Here is a 17115-nt window from a genome sequence, read left to right as displayed (position 1 = left end):
GTTGGCCTCCCATTGCGAGACGGGTGCCAAGGGACACCAGCCGACTCAGCCGAAGTTGGCCCTCTATTCATCTCTCATTTAGGAGACCAGTCTCTCTGGGGCCCCGGTAGCCTCCTGACTTACGACTTACACACATACACGCACATACACATACACACGCACGCACGCACGCACACTCCTGTGTTATCATTCTGATGGAACTCAGTAGTCTGCTGTCTGCTGAACCGAGCACAAATGCTTGAAGGCAGGACATGCAGAGCTGCGCTTACATACAGTAGACTATTTATAGACCTATAGATAGACTATACCAGCCTATACGATAAAAGCTACTTTTTATTTTTGTAGCCAATTCCAGCAGACTCAGCAAAATTGAAAGTAACTTATTGTTGCTGAATAGGCTATGTGTAGACTTGATAGCCTTACTGTCCAATATGCGTAATTTATGTAAGAAAAAAATTGCAATAGAAAACAAGTAGCTTACATTTCAAATCCAAACTACCCCTTTCTATAATAGCCTAATATATCGTGCTTTAATATGATATCATTTTGCTCAGTGGTTATCTGATTATCGTACGACAAAATGTTGCGTTAAATGATTCATTACTTGACTGGAGTAAACTCAGACGGCCGGTTATGGCGGCCCTGCCTGGCGACAGGTGTGCCTCGCGACCTGCCTTCCACCTGCTCGTTTTATAGCTGCAAACACGACCCTGATTGCTCACTTTTACTGTGTATTTGAGAACTGACACAAACATCCATCACGCTGCTATGGCAGCTTCGTGAACATCATTGGTTGCCAATTCCATCGCTGATCATAAGGATGTTTGTTCAACTTTTGTAAGTCTCAAGTTAATCGCTAAATACATAATAACCGCAAAGAACTGCGACTTTACAGAGTGCTAATTATTGATGTCTGTTCAATATTTATCTAGCAGGAAGGTTAATGTAATTCACAGTATAGTCTGTATAGATTAAAGTAATGCACAGTTTACTCTGTTTAGATTAAGGTCATGCAAAGTATAGTATGTATAGATTAGGGTCATGCACAGTATAGTCTCGAGGAAAAGAAATATTAGCCGTAGCGTGCTGGGTCGCGGTGAATCGCCGTCTAAAAATTAAAATAACGATCTTATCTAATATTTTTGTTGGCGTGTGTTGTTTTGTGTTTCCCTGACAGAATATAAAGCAGTTCTAACTATGAATTAATGGAGACCTGTATGATAATTTAACATTTTTAAACATCCATCACCAGAGATCAATTGTCATTGACTGTCAAAAATACAAGACCTCTTTTATTCTACCGGCACGAGAACTTTTTCTATTGGCTGCAAGCAACCGACTGTACCAAAAAGGGGAGGGGGGAGCCGGGGGTACTAAAAAGGCAGTCAAGGAACGTGGAGGGCGTCAAGCAAGTATCGAGCGTGGACTAATGCTGAATTCGGTTTAGCCTCATCTCTAAAGTTTTGGACAGAACAACTATCCTAAGTTATTCCTTTTCCACTTCAGTTACCCATATCTGACCTTCTGGGAAGTCATATAAATAACTAGTCTAAGTTTGAGGCCTGCAGCTTTATTTTCAGCTATCTGTGCCTTCTCCAGTGATGACAACGAATACGAAACTTTTGAGTTGGTCTGAGGTAAGCATGCCAAAACAACCGGCTGATTTCCCCCTCGCAGAGCATCCAAGACTGACCCTCAGAGACCCGCGAGGATGGCTGACCCCTGCGAGTCACGCGTACTCGCAGTCAGCCGGTCGCGTGGGTCACTGTGGACACGCGCCGCTGGACGTCACGCGGGACAAGTACACGACTGGAAGCGATGCTTCCGAAGTCACCGACACGGACACCGAGCGGGGATGCAAAGAGCATGCAGTCAAGCAAAACCCGACCGGCCCTCAGAGACACCGGCGCGTTGCTGCAAACGCCAGGGAGAGGCGACGGATGCACGGGCTGAACCGCGCGTTCGACAAACTACGAAGCGTCATCCCCTCGCTGGAGAACGAAAAGAAGTTGTCCAAGTACGACACGCTCCAGATGGCGCAGATCTACATAACGGAGCTTTCGGAGTTACTGGAAGGCGTTGTTCACTCTGAATGCAGAGGCGTGAGGAACGGATGCAGCCCAGGCGGCCATGCACCGACGAGTCCTCACCGCATCGTAAGGACCAGCATCACATACGCCGTGGAGGCGCCGTCTCCACCTCCGGCGCGCCTGCTGCGGGAAACGTTGGTGGAGAGCGGCGTCGCAGAAGGACACGTGCTTATTCTGTCTGCACCCGCTACCGACTTTGCTCAGGCGAAGAAGGAGGTCGTTGCGTCCACCGCCAGCGATGGGGAATCGTCGCATTTCAGCGACGTGGAAGAAGGTCAGCACGCAGGCCGCTGACATACCGAGGAACTGAGAGGGGGGAAAAGCTCACAGCTGTGGCATAGGGGCGCGCATCAAATATGATCTATCTGTCTGTGTTTTAGTAGACATTAAAGGGACCAAATAGATGCAGTAGACGTTTAGTAGCCTATTGGGAGAAAAAAAAATAATGACGAAACCAGCGACACAGAATGTCACTATATGCGTTGCGTTTTTATGTCTATACCAGTCTTAGAGCTGCACTTTACTTACCGAGCGTAGCCTGCGTTTTGATTTTACATCACCGTATAACTCCACCGCAAATTAATCAACTGCTATTTATGTATCTAATTGTTTTTTATTCATTCGGAATTGTTTAATAAAAACTTTAATTTAATAGTCATAAAGCATTTGCTGGTTTCTATGTTTCAGTAAATATAAACACCATTGTCATTGTATATATTAACCTGTATGACCCAATTGCACTAAACGTAAGATAAATATATGTATTTACTGAGCGTAATACCTTTTACGGATATTCACAGATGAAGAAAGTATAACATTAAAACTGTCTAGATCTGAACTAGGGGCAAGATAATTTCCCAAAAGTATCATCAGATTAGCATCACTTTATAAGACATTTAAATAATCCATATTCAATTTTGAAGTGGCTCTCTTTTGTAAAGATATTGCAGCGATGAGTTGGAGTTGGAAAGTGAAAAAAAGTGCATAATACCATTCAAAGCGATATGACCATCTTCAATTTTTCCTGTTTTTTTTTTCTCCCAGTTTTAAACTCAATGCGTTTTGCACCTTTCACAGCCTCTCACAGTATCACTGCAGGGTTCATTTAACAAAAAGCCTTGTATAAAAGGGGCAGCTCAGTTCATTTCTGAACCCAGAGTCTCACCGTAATCCAAATCGGTCATCTATGCATCCAGAGCTCCCTCCATATGCCCTGGGGGGGAGAGGTGGTGGGGTCCTGGCTAGGTCTTCGAGGAGGATACTGGAGGGTGTTTGTTTAAAGTTGACCGGAACTGGGAAGGATCTAACAGAAGGCTGCTGGTTGTCTTTAGCCTGCCTGGTGCTGGTGTCTGGTCTGCACTTGTTCCTGGGCCCAGGCGCACACACCACCGTGCTGTACATGCACTCTCTGCTGTCCTGGCTGGCCTCAGTCTCCTTCCTCCAGTTACAGTACAGCAAGTCGGGGTCCTCGTTGCTAGCGGATGCGTCCGAATTCATTGCCTCCCTCATCTGCTCCCTCCTCTGCCCGGTTTGGAAGGGGCTGTGGACAGTGCTGTAGACAGGGCTGGGGGTGGACACAGCAGGCAACGGGAAGACTTTCGGAGGGGCGGGTCTGTTCCTCGGCTTGGGGTGAGGTTTTATGGTGGCATACAGGCTTTCTTTGGGGCTGGTCGGGGGACTGCTCAAGTCTGGTCCGAGTCTCGGCACGGCGGGTTTGGCAAAGGTGGGAGGAGGCGGAAGGGTGAGGTTTTTCCGTGAAACCACTGGTAGAGGCCTCTCCTGCACACTGCACTTTGGGGTGCTGTTATCGATCCTTTGGTCATCAGGTCTGGGTGTTGGTGGGAGCTGCCTGGTGGTGCTCTGTTGCAGCGAAGCAGTGGCTTTGGACAGCAGGTCCTGTACACTCTGGTGCATGATGGCCTCTTCAATGGCTCTGTAGATCTGTGGCCCCTGATTGGACAGGAAGGTGAAGTGACCTTCCCCCGTTTGACAGCGTCGACCCGCTTCGATCGTCACCCCTTTCTGTAAAAAGGCCAAGAATGAGCTAACAGAGATCATACAGTGAGATAGAGATAACTACACAATTTATACTAAAACCTCCACTGAAGATTAAATACCAAAAAACATATTTTACTGCTTTATGGTAAAATAAAAAATATTTATGATTTAATATGATGAATTTAAACATTTTCAGTGGATGTATATTTAATTTTGGTCTTAATATTTTTTGTTAAATCTAGAAGCACTAGGTCTAGGTTTCAGAGTAAGAATATGTTTATATGTAACATAAGCCAGTCTTCACACTCCCACTCGTTTTGCTTGTCGCCTGAGGGATGACAGAAGACTCTCGCCATTAATACACACACACACACTACATACAACATCACCGCCATTAATACACACACACTACATACAACATCACCACCATTAATACACACACACTACATACAACATCACCACCATTAATACACACACACTACATACAACATCACTGCCATTAATACACACACACTACATACAACATCACCACCATTAATACACACACACTACATACAACATCACCGCCATTAATACACACACAATACATACAACATCACCACCATTATTACACACACACTACATACATCACCGCCATTAATACACACACACTACATACAACATCACCGCCATTAATACACACACACTACATACAACATCACCGCCATTAATACACACACACTACATACAACATCACCGCCATTAATACACACACAATACATACAACATCACCGCCATTATTACACACACACTACATACATCACCGCCATTAATACACACACACTACATACAACATCACAACCATTAATACACACACACTACATACAACATCACCGCCATTAATACACACACACTACATACAACATCACCGCCATTATTACACACACAATACATACAACATCACCACCATTAATACACACACACTACATACAACATCACCGCCATAAATACACACACACTACATACAACATCACCACCATTAATACACACACACTACATACAACATCACCGCCATTAATACACACACACTACATACAACATCACCGCCATTAATACACACACACTACATACAACATCACCGCCATTAATACACACACACTACATACAACATCACCGCCATTAATACACACACACTACATACAACATCACCGCCATTAATACACACACACTACATACAACATCACCACCATTAATACACACACACTACATACAACATCACCACCATTAATACACACACACTACATACAACATCACCGCCATTAATACACACACACTACATACAACTTCACCACCATTAATACACACACACTACATACAACATCACCACCATTAATACACACACAATACATACAACATCACTGCCATTAATACACACACAATACATACAACATCACCACCATTAATACACACACACAATACATACAACATCTTTCAACCATCATCCTTCGCTTGGAAAATTGCCTACCTTGACCTGGCCAAACCTCCGGAGGAAGCAGTAAGGCCAGGAGTACACAGTCTGCCCTGTCCTGATGTCCAGCAGACACAGGGCCTCTTTCTCCGGGGACAGCAGGTACGTTCCAGACAAGCGGCACTGCGTCGCCAGCTTGGAACCCTCCACCATCACGCGGTAGTGGCCTGTACGGAGGGAACAGAGATGACCTGTCACTGCCACACACCTCGCCAGCCACATTTCTGCTCTGCGAGACCGTCTGTGGAATTCAGAGGTCAGTTCAGGTAAAAAAAACAAAAACAAAACGGATCCACAAAGCCATACTGAAATAGGAGCACAAGTGAAAATGAGCCCTGCTGATGGCCGTCTCGTACATTTTAATGTTCCGCTGGTTATAGTTTGAAAAACATGAGCACAGCCCTTGGCTTCACATTAAACGCTTGATTCTCAAATGGGGGTTGTTGTTTAGAAAACGTAGAGGTGTGAGAGATGGAAGATAAAACCTGACGTCAGCTCTGAACTGATGAGTTCACTGATGTGGTTTAGTCATGCCAAATCCAAATTTAAATATTAGAATATACGACTAAAATAAGATGGGACTAAAAAGACTCATCAGCAGACACTGAGAATATATAAAGAATATCCTACTGAGGCTATGAAAAACATGTGCATGGTGCTATGACGCACCATCTTACAAAACATTTACGAGAACTACGCAATGACCTTGGTGTTAAATGCACAAAAGCTCTATTATATGATGTAGTCAGCTTTTTTTAGATTAATCAGGAAAGTGTATTCTTGCAATCCAAACAGTTGATACTGTCATACAGTCACCTAACAGCACATGATCTTCGTCTCAAACAATAAAACACTGAAAATCACAAAACAAACAAACAAAAAATCTGACGCCAAGAGCAGGTGTGCTGTAAAAAGGGAGGGGGGGGGGCTGCACTTCACCTGGGTTCCAGGTGGAGTAGACATCGTTATGAGCTATGGACGTCGCCGTGGCGACACCATCCCTCTGCCGTGCATGGCCTGTCTCGCTGCGTCCCTTGGTCTGCTGAGAAAACAGAGAGGCAGTTGAAAACGGTCTGCTCAAGCAATTCCTCTTTTTTTTTTTTTTTGCACATCTTTCTTTTAATGATATCTGTGTTCTTTGAAGGCCAGCCAGGACGGGTCTTGCGCAAGCACACTGCAAGATGGAAAGATGAGGTGTGGTTATCAGCACTTCCTCATTCGCAGGTTCAGTTATCGCACAGGAACTGAGTACATGCTATCCTCCCAGGTCCCCGAATACACTCAACATTATATGAGCTTTAAATTCCACCCCTAGTTATTCCCCCCCCACCACCGACCACTTGCTTTTGGGGTCTCACTGCTCTGAATGACTTGACTCGTTAGTCTCAGGACCTAGACCTCAGGACCAGTATGTGTAAAATAGCTTTAGAGTAGCTTTAGAGACTAAAAGCAGCATACACGGGGGAGGAAGCTGATCCCAGAACAGAAAAGCTTATCTAAAAAAGCTTTGTGAATACCAAATACCAGTGTGTTAACTGACAAAATATAATGTATTCAAAACAGGAATGAGAGATCATTTTTACTTCAGCTTTTTAGAAGTGGCACTTTTTTTCTTCTTGCATGCAGCTCTAGATTTTAACTGATCTAGATTTGCACAGACTATTATATCATCAACAAAACTGTCACATAGCATTATGACCATGACCATATTCACACAGTTTGGACAAGTGATTGTTAATGCTCTGAGTCCATGGAGTTTTATTCATTGGTGCTGCCTCTTTGACATCCCACAATCCTCCACCCCTATACCCCACCTTCCCAGTGGAAGAAGCCTGTACCTGAAAGGCCATGTGGCAGAGTTTGGGAACCCACTCATCCCGCACGGGTCCCGCCAGCGTGTAGGTGCGCTGGGCCGTGTTCAGGTAGAAGGCGACGTATTCAGCGGGGCAGCTCTCACCCGGAGCCGGAGTGATGCTGAGGCAGTCGGCCAGCTGGATCACCCGCTTCTCCCCCTTCCGCATGGCCTTCATGCCACCCGCCAGTATGCCCCTCCCATCCCGCACGTCGTACATCTCGAGCCGGCCGATGCCAAATGCACTGGACTCGAACAGGACCACCCAGGTCTTCCGCCAGACTCTCTATGGATAGACGAGCAGCGTTCTGGTTAGCGTCAAGACGGAAAGAACACAGCGTTCCAGAAGCACGCTGATATTCCAGCAGTGCGGCTTCTCCGTGACACAGATTAGAGAAGCAGCCGAGAAGCAGGCCGCGTCAAGAAGATCCCAACTGAGGTCTCACATGCAAGATTCATGCACTTGAAACAGCATCACATAAATGGTGGCACCTCGGGTGCCTAAACAGCTGTGGTTTTTCCTGAGTCATCAATAATGCAGTATGTTAATATTATCCCAGCACACACAGGTTCCCACGCTTTGTTGTGAATAAGTTAGCAGTACTTTAATGTTGATAGATTTGTGCAGTGGTTAAAAAAAGACTTTCTACAAGAGGACAGACCACGAGTTCTTTGTTTGCCAATGCAATATAAAGAAGCACTTAAAAGCTTGAGGTTTGAGTACATCTGCTTGAAATCAAATACTTGAAAAACAAATTTTGCTGGCAAAATGTAAATGTTTTAAAGAATTATAATGCAAATTGTAAGGGTCACCTATACTGAGTGGATCCAACAAAAGAGGAAGCCAGATAAAGGTCTAAATTGTGTAATACTGTTAAAACTGTTCTCGAAGAAAGGTAGCACATTATCTAATGCACCCGTTAGTTACAGCTGATGAGGGTTCAGGTTCACTGTAAGCACAGCGAGCTTAGACACACACACACACACACACACACACACTCAGGTGCTTATTAAGAAAATGAGGACATTCCAGGGCCCACAGGGAGGCAACAGAGGAGAGGGGCCAACACACAGAATGCAGACACTCAGGAGGACAAATCTGGGTCTAGGTTGTGTACATTTCTGAGCTGGAGGGAGAGAGGATACAGGAGGCTTTCAGGTGTGCTTCCCACTGCCGAGCCAGAAGCAGGCAGCATCATAGCCCGTGGTTGCTCTGTTTGTTGCAGAGTTGACCCCCTGAGACCCTCGACTTCACGCTCGAGCAGTACGGCCATCTCTACGTATTTCCAAGACAGGCCAGGCGCAGGATTACAGCTAGCCAGGCAGCCCACTGTTCATCAGGATGACTTGCGACTAACGGGCGAAACGTTCAAAGAGAACCCGTCCTAACGGCCTGGCCTGTCCACTGTCCAAACCTTAATGGACAGCAAACTGAGTTGAAGCAAAGAATAAAGCAGAAATATCAGTAAGCGAGGAAGTACCACAGTGAGGAAGACACAACAGATGAGATCCTGCTGAAACTTTCTCACTAGAAACGTGTAGCTTATAAAAGATCTTGAAACATGATTTAGTTTGCCTAGTTTAGAAACTAAAGGAGTACTTTAACTGAAATACGAATTCAAATAAGACTCACCTTTCCAAATTTGACACCCTGTAAAAACAAACATCCTTCTTTTACCACCATATCCATGGTCCAGTCTGCCTCTTGATCCCTCCACACAAGTGATCACTTTTCTGCGGTTCAATAGTGCAGCGGCGTGTGAGGAATGGGCAGAAATGTTCGTCTGAGCTTCCGCCAGATCTGGTGTGTCTGCAGTGTAACCGTGTTTTGTCACACTGCCTGACAAGCAACCGTGTTTGTAAGCAACAACAAAATCAACCAACCAGGAAGAAGTCGTCATAGACCTGCTCTACTTCATGTCACTTTATGTGGTCAAATGGTGCTAAATGGAGATTCATTTAACACATTCACCAAAGGTTTGCTTTTAACATCAAATTAAAATATCCAGATGTAGAAAGCAGAAGAGCTGCAAGTTATTTTAATTTTAAACACCACCACAAATTGGTACAATTTAGTTTCAGAAGTGGTGCTGTTCTGAGGTCTTAAATACCAAGAAACCACTATGAGACATACTTTTTCATCTGAGCTTGGGTGCAAAAAAGGAACAGATTAAACAAAGTACCTAAAATTGTTTTAATGTTTTTAGAGATCATTGTAATACATCAATCTGTATATTTTTAATACCGCAAAAAAAATCCCCAGACCCATGCTCTGAATGGCACACAGAACAAAAGCAAGCATTTCTAAGCATGATCCGTTCCATTCAGTAGAAGTCCACATTTGGGAATATCTTGGCTGTAGGTCCATCCAGCGTTTTAGATTTCCCATCACTCCCCAAACGTCACACGACGACACAGAGCACGTCGCAGCCCCGGCTGCAGCGACCCGGAAGCCTCAGAAGTCCATGGAGCTGTTGGCCAGGCAGTCTCGCCGGCTGATGTTGGTGACCTGCTTGGTCTGCATGGCCTCCAGCTTGGGACAGTCAGTGATGCGATGACCCAAACCTCCACAGAACGCGCAGCCTCTCTCACCTGGGGAGGGACAGGAGGGGGGAGGGGGTATCCATGAGTCAGTGCTTCACACCGAGGGACACAAATGGGTCTTAAAAACCCCTGTCCGAGGGAGGAAGGGGATGAGACATGTGATTAGATTCGTTCGACGCTCACCTCCGATGTCCAGCATGGCTTCATCGCCTGTCTGCAGAACCTGGAGCACAGGTGGAACCTTCTGCTTGGCTTCGATCAGTAAGGCCTTCAGGTCCATCAGCACAGACTCCTCTGCAGTGGGGAGAGAACCACAGTTCAAACACGCTAAAATACGTGAGCAAGAGAGACCGACGTGGCCCTGGCGCTTTTTTCATCTGGGACTCCTAACTGAAATGAACACATGTTCCTCTTTTATGAAGTAGCAACAGGCCTTGTTTTAGTTTTTAATGCACTTTTGGTCTTACCACAGCCCTTATTGATGAAAGTCGTGGCTATCCCAGTCTTGCCTGACCGACCCGTCCTACCGATTCTGTGGACTATGGGAACACACACACACACATGAATATAACGTTCATCTGCAAAGAGATCAACAAAAAAATACAATAAAATGACGGAGAAGAAAAAGATAAACACATTAATAAGAAGTCAAAGACAACATCACAATCCACCACTGAGCCGTGAGGCACGCTGGCTAGCACGGGGAGCCTGAATGGCGCTTCTCACCGTAGTTTTCGATCTCTTCAGGCATGTCATAGTTGACAACATGCTGGATGGCGGGGAAATCCAAACCTTTGGAAGCCACATCAGTGGCTACCAGAACGTCCTTTTTGCCCTCCTTGAACGCCTCGATGGCTTTTGTTCTCTCCTCTTGGTCTAGGGGGAAAAAAAAGCAGAGCAGTCCAACGTTTCCGCAACAGTCAGCAGGAACGATGACAGACGGTGATGCAAGAGCTAGATTAAAGCTAAAAGTTATTGCATTAACAGCGACGGGGCTGGCTCTGGACTTTAATTAGAACAAGACAGACAAATCGAAGGCATTCGTACTGTGCGCAGGCTGGTGTCGGTCTAATTTACATATAAATGAACTCCAAAAACACTGTCAGAGATCAAGAGTCAGAGTCCAGTGCAGTTTGGGGCATTCTGTGCGTGTCCACACCGCTATGAACATGGTGATTAATAGGTGTTATCTGAACTCTTACTCTCTCAGGGCAGTGGGAGCTTCCCAGTACCTTTGCCTCCGTGGATAGCCACTGCCTCCACGCCCTTCAGCAGCAGATACTCATGTATGGCATCCACATCTGCTTTCTTCTCAGCAAATATTAATACCTGGGTGGGGGAGGGGGGGCTGAGTCAGGCACACAGTCAAAGTTTGCCTGTGTGGGTGTGTGTGTGCGCATCCATACGGAGGAAGCTCCTCCATCAGAAGCCACCCCAGTATTTCTCCCAGTATTTCTTTTAACAGTTCAGTGAAGTGAAGGTCAAGGCCACGTACCGGAGGCGAGGTCTTCTGTAAACATTCCAGAAGGTACACCATTTTGGCTTCCTCTTTGACATACTCCACTTCCTGTGAAAGGGGGGGGGGGGGTGTCAAAGTGGGCTGTAAAGCTGACTCACTTCAGCAGGGCAGGGGTCTGCCAGAAGGCTGCAGTGCTACCGCGGTCTGTGTTTCCACATTAACGCTCAGTTCATCTCAACTCTTACCTGATCACTTCGCTTTCTCAACCTGCAGGATGCCATGGACCTCAGGACTGGAGTTGGACCCCCCCCTTCCCATTATATACGGGACACGCCTGTACTTCACCTGAATGACATCCAAGCTGGCTGCTCCAGCTCGGCCCACGTTGATGGTGATTGGCTTGACCAGGGCGCTCTTGGCAAAGTTCTGGATCTTCTTCGGCATGGTGGCACTGAAGAGCAATGTCTGTCTCTGGCCCTGAAGCACAGATGCAGATCATCTTTACCGAGCGTGCCACTCAAACACAGCACAGATTACAGCACTTGGTCTAGATTTTTTCACAGACATAGGGGAAATTAAAATGTGACTTCACTGTTTGCACACGTCGAGTACATGGGTTAAAGGTTACCTTAAAGTAAGAGAAGATGGTCCTGATGTCCTCCTCAAAGCCCATGTCGATCATCCGGTCAGCCTCGTCCAGGGCCAGGTAGCGGCAGATATCCAGACTCACCATCTTCTTGTTCAGCAGGTCCATGAGCCGACCGGGGGTTGCCACCATCATGTGCACCCCGCTGCAGAGGGCAGCATCACGCTTGGTTTGAAGTGGAATGGTACAGTGAGGAAACGGTGGCTTCTAAAACTTTTCCTGGTAACCTTATTGGCTCCTTGGTGGTGCACCAGAGCAAACAAATGCGAACTGCTTCATGTGTGGAAACTTCACGTGTCTTTTTTTAGATCCTACTTCACTGAATGCTGCCAATTAACAAATTGTGCCTCAGACAAAAAGGTCAGTGGGTAGAATTAATAAAAATAAGCAACAATGCTTTAAGATCAAGAAAGAATCAAAAGTATATAAAACCACTATTCTTCTATATGAAAGCTTGTGGTGCTTTGCCTCTCTCCCCACGCACGCATATTGACTCCTAAACCACACAGAAGTCCTTGGCAGCTAGTGGTGGGGCAGGGTGCACCCCCTTAACACCACAGTGAATGTGATCACAGCCATTGTTAATAACACTTGCCACAAACTGTCTTTACAGTTCAGTACCCATCACTTAAATAGAAACAAGAAAAAAAGTCTCTACTTGTCCTGGCCTGCATGATAGGAAATTTTTAGTTGCCAGTCAACCAGTCAGGACAATTCACTCTAAAAAGGGTGGGGGGGGGGGGTCTCCCCTTCCAGTCAATTATTTTGCCTGTAAGCACTAAGCATGCATGCCTTTAGCAGGAGTGGCCAGTAGCCTTATAAAGGTTTGGATGCAGAGCACAGGGCTGAAGAGGGTGGGTAGACTCCTTTGACTGACAAGTGTGGTGTATGTTAGCATAAATCTTTTAGAGCATTTTTAATCAAAAGTTGGGTGGGTTTTTTTTTTAAATCTAAATCAAAGCCAAATTCAGATGGATTTTAGCTCATCAACTGAAACTGCCTAAAAAGACTCGAAAACACAGACGTAAAACTAAAGTGATCCTCTTATTGACTGCCACAGAGCAAATTTATGCAGGGGACTTTCTACGTAAGCCTTGGACTTACTGCTTGACCACTTCCATTTGCTCTTTGACAGACATGCCACCGATGCACAGGGCAGTGCGCAGCTGAGGCGCGCCCTCGTCTTCCAGCAACTTGCAGTAGTACTCGATGATGCCGTGGGTCTGCCTCGCCAGCTCCCTCTGTAAGCACATAGGCACAATGGGGAACCGCAACACATAAGCACCAGGAGGCTTTTACAGTGAGGGCCAAAAGAGGGTGGCCATGTCCAACTCTGTACAAGTTTTAAATGGTGACTCAGTTATGGAACAAAGTGACATATTAAAACTGAGAAGCTACTCTTTAACTGCAGTTGTGTTGGGATACAGGATTAAAACAACAAAAAAACCTGAATCAATATTTTCACGCTCTCGCTATATGATTTCATTGTGCAGGGAAAAAAGCTAAAGGCTATTTGATGCTTTGATGACACATGACCCTGCTCAGCTTCTGTGGATGGAGGAGACACTTCCATAGTGCCATCCAATCACAGCACACAGTTCTGTGGGAGAACTGATGTGTGAATGGCATGAGCAACTGTACCTATAGCTTTCATACAGGGTGCCCCTGTAAGTGAGATTGTGTGTGTGTGTGTGTGTGTATACATACAGAAGGGCAGATGATGAGCCCATAGGGCCCCTCTCGCTTGCAGAAAGGCAGTCGTTTCTCCTGCTCCAGACAGAACATGATGATGGGCAGAGTGAACACCAGAGTCTTCCCAGAGCCCGTGAACGCAATGCCAATCATGTCTCTGCCAGACAAACTACACACACACACACACACGTTCCCCCAGAAATCATTACCAAAGCATCAGCAAAAACGTGTCAGCTACGCTTCAGTTAATCTATGCAGCACCAAGAAAATGGGTTTTACGCCGCCACGTTTGGTAACAGTACTGCAGACACAGACGAGCACTGGAGCAGGAACTTACATGGTCGGGATTCCCTGGATCTGAATGGGTGTTGGGTGCACAATTCCCTTCTTCTTTAGGCCTTTCAGGATAGCTACGTACACCATTCAAGACACACCCACTTTAGCAAAAATGCATAAACGAGCTATGGACCTGAAACTATACCAAAAAATGGGGGGGGGGGTGTTTGTGATGAGTTGCTGGTTACCCTGAGGGAACTTCATCTCCCTGAACCTCTTGATGGGTGGGGGGATACGATCGCCCTCCACCAGGATGTGGTACTTCTTCCGCACACGGTCATGTCTTGCTGATGGCATGTTCAATATGTAGCGGGGAGCCCTCCAACTTTAGGGAGCAGGAAAAGAGAAGCAGGCATTCAGAACCACAGAGCACATAGTACTGTGCTCTGTATACTCTCTGCTGTGTACACTCAAATGACTCATAAGGTTACTCAACTTGAAAATAGAGAAAAATACACTCCTCTAGCAAAAGGCCACAAAGTTGCTATAACAAACGATGGCCAGTAGAGGGAGGTAAGCACTGTGCAAATGCACCTGAAAACCTTTTCAGTCCGAGCCATCCTAACCTCTATGTTGCAGTGGCACTCCAAAAGCCCATGCCTCAAGCACATAGAAACACACTGTATAGTGTGACCTGCTTTTTGTTTTGCCCCCTGTGACACATACAGTTAGTCACTATGTAACTGAGAAGTATATAAAAGTGATGCTGATTGTTGTAACTGGCAGGAATGTGACAAGGACCCCTCACCTGGTCTTAATAGAGTCTTCATAGGTTATGCCTTTAGCCATCTCCTTGACAGACATTAAGGCTGAAACAGACCATGACACACACAGGCTCATTGGAACGGTGCATTCAGTCAACATTATGGTGGTGTTTGATGAATGACACGATAGCAACTGTATGATGCACATTTATAGATGGCATGCTTAGTCATAGGGTGGTCATGTGGACTGTTAAACCAATCACCCAACTCAAAAAAATGGTGACAGAAAATGCAGGAGGGTGCTCAGTGGTTACAGCAGTGACCCTGAGTTTTACCTCAGGCAGGAGCATTTGCTTTGTCCTGATATTATGACACATTCACTGTAAACATACATCAGGGCACAGCAGTGCAACTGAGAATCAATAAAGTGTTACGGAGAGGACTTGCCTCGGCCTTCAGCCACACTCTCCAGGATCTTCTCCTCCTCCTTCAGCTGCTTCTCCTTGGCTGACTCCTTTCGTGCTGTAGCAACAAGCCATTTCACAGAGTGAGCACAGACACAGCTAGACCAACTAAACACTCCGGGCCTTTTCACAGACAAGGCGGCAACAAAAGTTTAGAAAACAGCCTTCTAACATGCTAATGGGACAGGATTAGATTTTAGGGAAACATATCGAAGAATCAAGAGTTACACACGTCCACTTGTGTAGACTTTTGACCTTAACCGTTTCATTGCTTTGCACATTTGTCAGCTCATTTGTACATGTATCCTTGTAGATTCTGATCCCAGGGCTGCGCCAGTTGTCATGTGGCCAAAAGGAGAGTGCGCGGCTGTGGGCCACATACCCTCTGCTTTCTCCTTGAGGTGCTGGTGCTGGTCCAGCAGGCTGACGTTGGACCGGGGCCCGAGGCCCTCGTCCTCCTCCCTCTGCTCCCCGCCACCGTCCTGCTGGTCCTCCTCCGCCAAGCCCTTCCCTCGCAGACGCATCATCTTCTGCAACTGAGTGCCAAACACGAACACCAGTCATATAGCGTTTGCTATAGTATTTGACAATGCACTTTCATAGTAAAAAGCAGAGGTCGAAATTGGAAGCGAATTTAATGTTATCCAATGACCTGGACATTTCAGAAGTGTGGTAATAGCCGCTAGCTTCGTAACTTACCATTTGCTGCTTCCTGATCTTAACGGGGACGTAAGGCACATAGTCCTCATTGTCGGAATCCTCCGACGCAGACTTTTCATCTGTGTAGCTTCGCTGAAAAGTAAGAAAGCAAGTCTCTTCACTATGAATCCAACGCTATCTAATGTTACCACCTCTAACTACAAATGGGCAATGAACCGTTATAAAGTACAGCGCATACTACGCTGATATAGCCAGCCAACCTAGCTGACTACATTAAAACAGAAATTAAACGAACGAAAACCGACATGCAGTAAACGTGTTTAGTCCATCTTGCTAGCTCATTCAGTGATTTATCTAGGTTAGCTACCTACCCAAAAAAGCCCACGCATTCCTGTCAACACACAATTACCAGGAACATAATCAACACTAATAACTACTAGGTATCCTAGTTCCTCCCAGTAGTGTATTTATTTACTGTAGTTTTATGTAGCTAGCTAGAATAGCCACCACGTTTGTAAGTTACGGAGGTAACTCTGGGTTCACTAACTAGTTAGCTCGAGCTAACGCTATCTTAACTCAGCTTTCAGGCAACCAATGTGTTATACAATCCAGTTACATAACTAAATTAACTTACTTTGTTCGGTCGGATTTCTGTTTCCATTGTGTGAAGAAAACAACTTTGAAACTCTACTCAATATCCTTAAGAATATCTTACATCAACGCAAAGGAAGCCCGGACATGTCCACAGGCTAACGTCAGCTAGCTACTGTTTACAGCGCAAGGAAACATTGACGCACACGTTACGTGTTCTACGGTAGCCGAAAACGGCCAATGCGCGTAACGCCTTCGAACGGTTCGTCTTCAACAAAAGAGCGCCCGAAAAATCATCCAGAATCATTCTGGATGAGAGAGATTTGCTAAAGAAAACATTAAAAAAAATTAAAAGGGCCAACCAGTTTTGTAAGGGAGGAAACATTACAGGTTGGGGTTAAGTTTATAGTACACAATGATAGTCAAACTGTGTACCGTTTAATTTTGAACCCTAGACCCTAGGGTTCCCTAAAACCCTAAAAGTTAAAATGTATTAAAAAGTGATAATGTCCATGCTTCTCAGGCTTTACACTATTAGAGCTAACCCATTTTGACTGGCACTGAACCATATC

The 17115-nt window shown here is 45.6% G+C and overlaps 3 protein-coding genes across 4 annotated transcripts; 1 reads left to right on the top strand and 2 right to left on the bottom strand.

Moving 5' to 3' along the window:
* Nucleotides 1-1073: 1073 nt before the first annotated feature.
* Nucleotides 1074-2539, top strand: atoh1b (atonal bHLH transcription factor 1b). Its single transcript, XM_027027050.3, has one exon. The coding sequence runs from the start codon at nucleotides 1602-1604 to the stop codon at nucleotides 2382-2384; it is 783 nt and encodes a 260-aa protein (XP_026882851.2). The 5' UTR covers nucleotides 1074-1601; the 3' UTR covers nucleotides 2385-2539.
* A 151-nt stretch (nucleotides 2540-2690) lies between these two features.
* On the bottom strand, nucleotides 2691-9263 carry dok3 (docking protein 3). Of its 2 annotated transcripts, none has more exons than XM_027027061.3 (5): nucleotides 9081-9263; nucleotides 7434-7733; nucleotides 6535-6637; nucleotides 5593-5762; nucleotides 2691-4112 (listed from the first exon to the last, which is right to left on the bottom strand). In XM_027027061.3, exons 1-5 carry the CDS (start codon nucleotides 9135-9137, stop codon nucleotides 3252-3254), a joined length of 1491 nt encoding a protein of 496 aa, XP_026882862.3. In that variant the 5' UTR covers nucleotides 9138-9263; the 3' UTR covers nucleotides 2691-3251. The 2 variants fall into 2 exon arrangements, with proteins under 2 accessions (XP_026882862.3, XP_081566970.1); XM_081710844.1 differs by having other exon boundaries at nucleotides 2692-4112; nucleotides 6535-6634.
* Nucleotides 9264-9627: 364 nt separating this feature from the next.
* Nucleotides 9628-16741, bottom strand: ddx41 (DEAD (Asp-Glu-Ala-Asp) box polypeptide 41). The gene is made up of 17 exons (XM_035531735.2): nucleotides 16587-16741; nucleotides 15992-16084; nucleotides 15675-15828; nucleotides 15276-15350; nucleotides 14873-14933; nucleotides 14313-14449; nucleotides 14126-14198; nucleotides 13804-13957; nucleotides 13201-13337; nucleotides 12079-12241; nucleotides 11796-11927; nucleotides 11487-11558; nucleotides 11224-11320; nucleotides 10718-10867; nucleotides 10459-10530; nucleotides 10175-10285; nucleotides 9628-10039 (listed from the first exon to the last, which is right to left on the bottom strand). The coding sequence occupies exons 1-17, from the start codon at nucleotides 16611-16613 to the stop codon at nucleotides 9903-9905; spliced, it is 1845 nt and encodes a 614-aa protein (XP_035387628.1). The 5' UTR covers nucleotides 16614-16741; the 3' UTR covers nucleotides 9628-9902.
* Between the last annotated feature and the right edge of the window lie 374 nt (nucleotides 16742-17115).

The sequence above is a fragment of the Electrophorus electricus genome, chromosome 3, assembly GCF_041902795.1.
Source record: "Electrophorus electricus isolate QZ-2024a chromosome 3, ASM4190279v1, whole genome shotgun sequence".
In the NCBI taxonomy this organism is placed as follows: domain Eukaryota; kingdom Metazoa; phylum Chordata; class Actinopteri; order Gymnotiformes; family Gymnotidae; genus Electrophorus; species Electrophorus electricus.
Note: the sequence above shows the minus strand (reverse complement) of the source record. Positions and strands in the feature narration are given on the sequence as shown.